This window comes from Crocodylus porosus, unplaced genomic scaffold (assembly GCF_001723895.1).
Source record: "Crocodylus porosus isolate Cpor-Errol unplaced genomic scaffold, CroPor_comp1, whole genome shotgun sequence".
Lineage (NCBI taxonomy): Eukaryota > Metazoa > Chordata > Crocodylia > Crocodylidae > Crocodylus > Crocodylus porosus.
The window spans coordinates 47,790,603-47,797,635 of NW_017728947.1; the positions used below are offsets into that span (position 1 = coordinate 47,790,603).

Below are 7,033 nucleotides of genomic sequence, written 5' to 3' on the forward strand. Positions count from 1 at the left end.
TTGGCTACGGCTGGGACTATCTACCCCAGGGGGTTCACAGGCAGGGTCTCAGGCCCTCCCACACATATCACACACACACACACACACACACACACACACACACACATACACACACACACACATATATAACCCCTGAGTGGGGAGGAGGCGGCTGAGTGGAGTTGGGCTGGGTCAAGCCTCACCCAGGCCCCTACTTGGCCCAGCCCCCCAGGAAGGGAAAGAGGTATGGGGGGTACTCACCAGTCTCCCTCCAGTAGGGCAGGGCCCCTCCTTGCCTGAGAGCAGCTTTCCCAACAGCGGGCCCACTGCACATATGTGCAGTTTAAAAGGGCCCGCCAACAGAAAGAAAAAAAGCCCCAGGTAGGCTCCGGAGCAGCAAGAGACACTGTGATCTGTGTATGTGTACTGAGTATGTGGGTATAGACAATAGATTTTTGTCTAACTTTTGGGGTGTATAGGGTATGTGCTTGAATTGGTGATAGGTGTGCCTACGCTAGTTTGAATGTGTATGTGTCTGAGTTGGTAGAATGTGTGTGTGTGTGTATGCATCCAGTTGATTTGCGTGTTTGTATATGTGCAATTGTATCACACCCTCCTGTCTAACAGCACAATATTGAGATCCTGAGAGTTGGCTTGACCCCACAGGACAACACCAGAACCAGAGAGGCCCTTTGTTTTGTTGTTATTATTATTATTATTATTTCACAAGATGCAGCACCTTGCATTTGTCAGCACTGAACTTCATCTTGTTAGTTCCAGCTCAGCTTTCAATTTGCTCTTTTCCAAATCATTACTATACACATTGAACAGGCCTGACAGACCCCTGTAGGGCTCCACTCAAAACCTCCTGCCATTCTGACATAGATCTGTTAATAATTACTCTTTGCTTGCGACGATTGAGCTAGCTGTTCATCCATCTTATAAAAGTTTCGTCTAGCCCACGCTTCTCCAATTTATTTATGAGATGGTCATGTGGGATCTTGTCAAAAGCCTTGCTGAAGTCCAGATAGTCTATATCCACAACATTCACTTCATCCATCCAAGTAGTTGCTTTGTCAAAGGAGATCAAGGTTGATAACTTGTTCTTAGTAAATCCATGACGACTGATTGTGAACAGCCTTTCCTCCTCCAGATGCTTGCAAACTGACTTCCTTAGGATATGCTCCAGTAGTTTCCTGGGCACAGAGGTCCGGCTAACTGGTCTATAGTTCCCTGGTCCTTCTATTTCCTATTTTTAAGGAGAGGCACCACACTGGCCCTCTTCCAGTCCTTTGGTACCTTGCCTATCTCCCACAACTTCATGAATATCATTGCTAAGGGGTCCCAGATCTCCTCTGCCAGCTCCTTCAGGACCCTGGGAAGAAAATCCTCAGGCCCCGATGACTTGAATTTATTCACATCCATTAAAAGCTCTCTGATGGTCTCTTTTGTTATCTTTTGTTAGCCTGTCCCATTCCTTACCCAAATAATCTTTATTAGGTGGCTGACTGATGCAGCCTAGTGTTTTGGGTTTTTTGTCTGTTTTTTTTAAAGAAGACTAAAGCAACATAAAACTGTTGAGTGTTTGGCAGCTCACGTGCATGGGACTTTGAAGAGTACCTACATGTTCTTCTGTCCCCTTCCAATTCTTCCACCAATTCAACACCCCTGGTCTTGGTCCACATACTTATAAAACATCTGAGTCTTTTTTGGCCTAATGCTGATGCTACTGCTTACATCACCAAAGGTGGAACCACATTAGTGGAAGATTTCCAGGAAAAAAATGCCACAGTGGACAAAACCACAATGGTTAAGGATCAAGTGGCTGCCTTACTTTGAGCAACTACAGTAACTAAGGATTTTTAGGAATGCATAACAACCTTCCTTCCTCAAAAGTTTCTTTTCAGCCTCAAGGTTTCTGATGTGGTTTTGGGCATGAAAGCACATTGGCCTACTTTGGTTTTCCCACTCTTATACAGCAAACTTCTAGCATTCATGTAAAGGCCATCATTTACTAACTTCAACGCTAATACTTTTACGGACATTTCAAAGAAACTGATTAATTTGATAAGTTTTAACTTGGCTCAAATGGAAGGGATTTTACTGAAATTTAACTGTTACTATTCATTTTTCCATGTAAAATTAGTTATAAAAACACAACAAAAACAACCCACAACAGGAAATCCAAAGTTTGGCATCCACTGGTCAAAGTTGTCAAGAGCTTTGATTTCATTTGACCTATATGCTAATAAACCTGAGTTCTCATGGGTCCCAGAGCTGTCTGGTGCCCCAAGTCTTTAATTTAAATCTATTTTGAATTTTGCTTCTATTTTCCCCCATCTTTCAGGTTAGAACAGGGAAGAGCTTTGCCCAACAGAACAGGTTGAGCCTATATCAAAACTCCTTTAGACCAGATTTAAGAGATACAATGTAGCAAATGAGTTCTAACATGTTCCAATACCTTTTAGAGCATAGTGTAGACCAGGCATCCTGATTTTAGACTCAATTAATGAGCTTGATTTGTGTCTAAGTGCCCCCCTCCAGACCAACCAAACCAGTTCAAGGGCATGTTAGAGGCAGGTGGTGATGGTGGTATCTACATGCACTTGCCAGCATATTCTAGACAAGCTTTCAAAGAGTTGGTCCTGCAGGTCTTACTCAGGGAAAGCTCCCACTGGCTCAAAATGGGAATTTCTCTCCCGCCCCTGGTAGAAGTGGTAGGTCTTTCCCCGAATGAATGCTACAGGAGGTATGAGACTATTTCTTCTGGCCAAGTTTATCTGTTGCTGAACATAGGTGCTATTTCTTTGTATTGTAATTGTTCTATCTGAGCATGTTCTAACTCAGGTGATCCTAGGTATCAGGAAAAAAAACCTGAGTCTGGATTAAATGAATGCTCTCAGAAAAAAGAAGCAAAGACGGTTTCTGCCACCTCTACCCTGCACAAAGGCAAGAGCACTCCACACTTCAGTAAGTATACATTTAGAAGGCTGATGGAGGAGCCAGAATAACATTCTTTGCTTAGGAGATCTTCAAGTTATTTTAGGACTTAGCAGCAGCAATCACGTTCCAAGGGGAAAAAAACAAAAAAACCCACCATCAACTCCCTGTATACTAACCAAAAGACTTTGTGAAAGGGAAATAAAGCTTTTCCAGTTAAAAATGCAAGGGAAGAGCAAAAAGGTACAAACTGGCCAGAAACAGAGTTACTATGCCGGGGGGGGGGGGGGGAAAAAAAGTTACTACAAAAAGAAAAAAACCCAAAAAACAAAAAAAAAACCCATCAACATCAACAAGAGGCATCTTACTGGGTAGGCCTGGTTCCTGTTTTAATTCAGTTACAAATTCTGGGCTAGGGATAGAAGTTACATATAAACCACTATAAGTGATTGGAAACTGGTTCAAATCCGTAATACAACAGAAATTCAGTGCACCATCAACCTCTTTCAAAATGCCTGAAACTGGTTTAAGATACACCTGGATGGATTTAGCAGACTTAACTAATTTAGGTTAAATCGGTTTACTGAACTTCTGACCCAAATTCAAGTCAACTCACAGTCCCCCAGCATCCTAGGATGCTTTGCACCTCCTCTACAAGTCCCCTGTTGCAGGATGGGCAGGCTAGACTTGGCCCAAGCTGTCTGCTCCAGCTGAGCAGGAAGGCATGCTCTAGCATCCCGGCCACCTCCCCCCCGCAACAAAATCTTCCCCCCCGCCTGGGTTCTGGCCTGGGTCACTGCAGGCATGTGGCTGCATTTCTGGAATCAAAAGTAAAAATGCCTGTTCACTTGCTTGTCAGTTCAATCTACCCATCTTAGACTAACTTGCAAAGATTGAATCGATTCAGGCTTGGGCTTTTTGACTGTCTGTACTTAGCCCTGATGGCTCTAGAGATAGAAGTTTTCCTTACTTGTTATTCCTGTAAGCCCTGAAGCACTCATTCTGCTATGGTGGGAATGATAGTTTTACTTTATTCTGGTTTGTCCAAAGGGTCTGCACCACCTCTGGGGGGAATCTATTCCAGGCCCTGGGGACTCAAACAGTAAAGAAGTTTGTCCTTATGTCCAGCCTAAAAATGGTCTTGGAGGAGTTTGTGACCGTTGGACCTTGTCATCCCTTGGGGCACTCTGGTGAACAAGTGTCCCCCCAGATCCTGATGCACACCCCTTACATACTTATAGACTGCCAGCAGGTCACCCCTGAACCTGTGCTTTTCCAGGCTGAAGAGTCCCATGGCTCTTAGCCTCTCTTCATAAGGCCTATTCTCTTGTCCTCTAATCATGCACGTGGGCTCTCCTCTGGACTCTCTCAAGCTTCTCCACATCCTTCTTGAATTGTGGAGCCCAGAATTGGATGCAGTACTCCAGCTGCAGCCTCACCAAGGCCGAGTTCAGCAGAAGGATGACATCCTGAGATTTGAGAAGCATCTATGGATACAAGCCAGAGTTTGGTTTGCTTTACCAGCAATGTCATCACATTGATGGTTCATGTTCATCTTGTGGTCAATCATGACCCCCAAGTCTTTTTTGGCCATGGTGCTAGGGAACATAGCACTGCCAAGCCCACAAATATGTTGCAGGGTCCCTTGCCCACCCAAGGTGGAGTACCTTGCATTTGTCAGTACTGAATCTGCCCACTTTTTGAGCCTATTCAAGTCAGCCTGGATCACCAGCCTACCCCCTGGTCATGGATGCCCTACTCCGAAGTTTAGTGTTATTGGCAAACTTGGCCACTCCACTTCCGACACCAGTATCCACATAGTTGATAAAGATGTTAAAGAGAACAGGGCCAAGGACAGAGCCTTGGGGGACACCGTTGGTCATGGAGCACCATGATGATTCACTTCAGTCAACCACCACTCTCTGGGTCCAGCCTTGGAGCCAATTCCCCAGCCATCAGACTGTGTTGTAGCCGAGGCCACAGTTGGCGAATTTTACCAAGAGGAGATCATGAGACACCAGATCAAAGGCTTTTTTAAAGTCCAGATACATGATGTCACTTCTCCCTTGTCCAGGTGGCATGTCATTAATTTGGGAATAAAGGAATGATGGTTCCCCACACAGATCAACCCCAAATTAAAACTATGGAAGTTTTATTAATACGTATCAAGCTGAGAGTCAGAAACTCAGGAGTCCAGCTACCCTCTGCTGATTTGACAGATCTGGCAAAGGCAACCCCCCCCCCCCCTTTTTTTTTTTTTTTTTTTACTTGCGTGTGAATGTTTACAAACAGCAAAACAGATACGGAACTCTACAGTTAAACTGTTAGCTATTATTTAGACTGAATTTCATTTTATTGGGGATATGAGCAATATATTTTGTGTGAGCTTCATGACTCTCTCAGATCTCATAATATCCCCAGACAAAACAACAATATGTATTAACTTAAATTTGCTCAGCTATGTAACACTCTCCAAAAAGCCCCAAAACAAATCCCCAAACCAAAAAAAAAGCCTTTCCACATGCACAAATCAGAAGAGTTACAATTAATAAAACCTAAGCCCTTAGAGTATGGAAAAAGATCAAGTGAGGAAGTTTAGGAAAATTCTAAATACCCTTTAGGTTTATTCTCTAAACCTAGATGTCTGAAATGTAATGCTAGGCATTACAAAAAGCAGTCAGAGGGATTGTGCCAGACTTTCTAAGTAAGAAACTGCTCTGAAGCCACAGAACTGTTGCAGGGAAAATCCTGACCAAACCTTGGTACCAAAAGCCAATTCATCTGTTAAACAGCTTACAATTGAGAAAAAAAAATTAAGTCCATCATTCAGTCAGCAGTACAATGGTTGTCTTAACAGGTTGAAATTATATTTGCAAAAGCCAATCCTAATAATTTTATAAAAGTAAGACTGATCTCTCCTGTAGTCATTACCAATGCAAGATTTAATTTTAGATTTAATTTTTCTTTAAAATCTGGAAGAAATAAAAATTTCCCCCTTCCAATGTATAAATGAAACAAATACAAGTGTGCCATTGTATGTAGGTTGTTTTCATAACTGGGGATATTGGCATTGTACATACACCATCTCTGAATTACTTCATTTTTCTGAACTTGTCTATTCTCTCTAGTATTACTGTTGTGATGTGATGAAACAAGGGAAGTGAACAGTTAATATGAAACCTGTAAAAAATTAAGACATCTTCAGACTATGCTAATCAAGAGGAAATAAACTTCACTACAGATTCAGTGCATAAGAACTGGGTTTAAAGCAAGCCCACTAAAGAGGGCAAGCCACAATGTTGAGGAAGCCAAAGACCTTTCTGAAACTCATTTACCTGATCTTCTTGTGGAGGTGAAGCTTTCCAGATAAATGTAGCTTAAATAATCATTATTCTACTATATATACACATTAATAGATCTGTAATTATTGTAAATACAATTCCTAGAGCATGAAGGTTTTCTTTTTTGAAGCAAGTCATCTCAACATCTCATATTTGTATGCTAGCAAGTTGAGCAGCAAGTACCCTCCTCAGAAAGGAGGTCAGTTTCACAGCACAATGTTCACCAACAACTGCTCTTACCTCTGAGGTTTGCGAATATCCCAAAGTCCCACGCCCTCTTTGGAGTTAGCGGTAGCCAATAATCTGGGTTCTACTGGATTAAACATCACACTATGAAAAGCTGAAGGGTAGTTTGCCAAGCAGAATGGCTCTGTTGAAAAATTAAATTTTCAGAAATAAGAACAATCCATGCCTAAGACAATTTGATGCAATGGTTTAGTGACTTGCTATATTTCTACAACAAGATAAGAAAATTGAGACATTTCCCCATAGTTTAAATCCATGCATCCCATAAGGTAACTGATGTTTTTTAATTCTCCCGCATATCTACTATCTTTACCCAATATGGAAAAAAATCCAATATGACATTTAATAGAAATAAATCACTCTGCATAAAGAAGGTTAACAGAAGAACTAAAATATCTTGCCATTTATACAGACCCACTATTTAAAGCTCCTTAAGACAGAAGGATGAAAACAATGGTTTGGGGAAACAGTTCATAAGCTATGGACCCTCATGGGTTTTTTGTATTTTTGGGGGGGGGGGGGGTTGG

At 42.1% G+C, this 7,033-nt stretch overlaps 1 protein-coding gene across 5 annotated transcripts in view; it reads right to left on the minus strand.

Annotated features, from left to right (window-relative positions):
- Positions 1–7,033, minus strand: part of DCAF5 (DDB1 and CUL4 associated factor 5) — a 100,773-nt gene that overhangs the window by 77,042 nt on the left and 16,698 nt on the right. For all 5 annotated transcript variants that reach the window (XM_019551735.1, XM_019551736.1, XM_019551739.1 and 2 more), the window contains one exon: positions 6,501–6,630. In XM_019551735.1, coding sequence (XP_019407280.1) covers positions 6,501–6,630 — 130 coding nt within the window. The remainder of the gene's footprint in view (positions 1–6,500; positions 6,631–7,033) is intronic.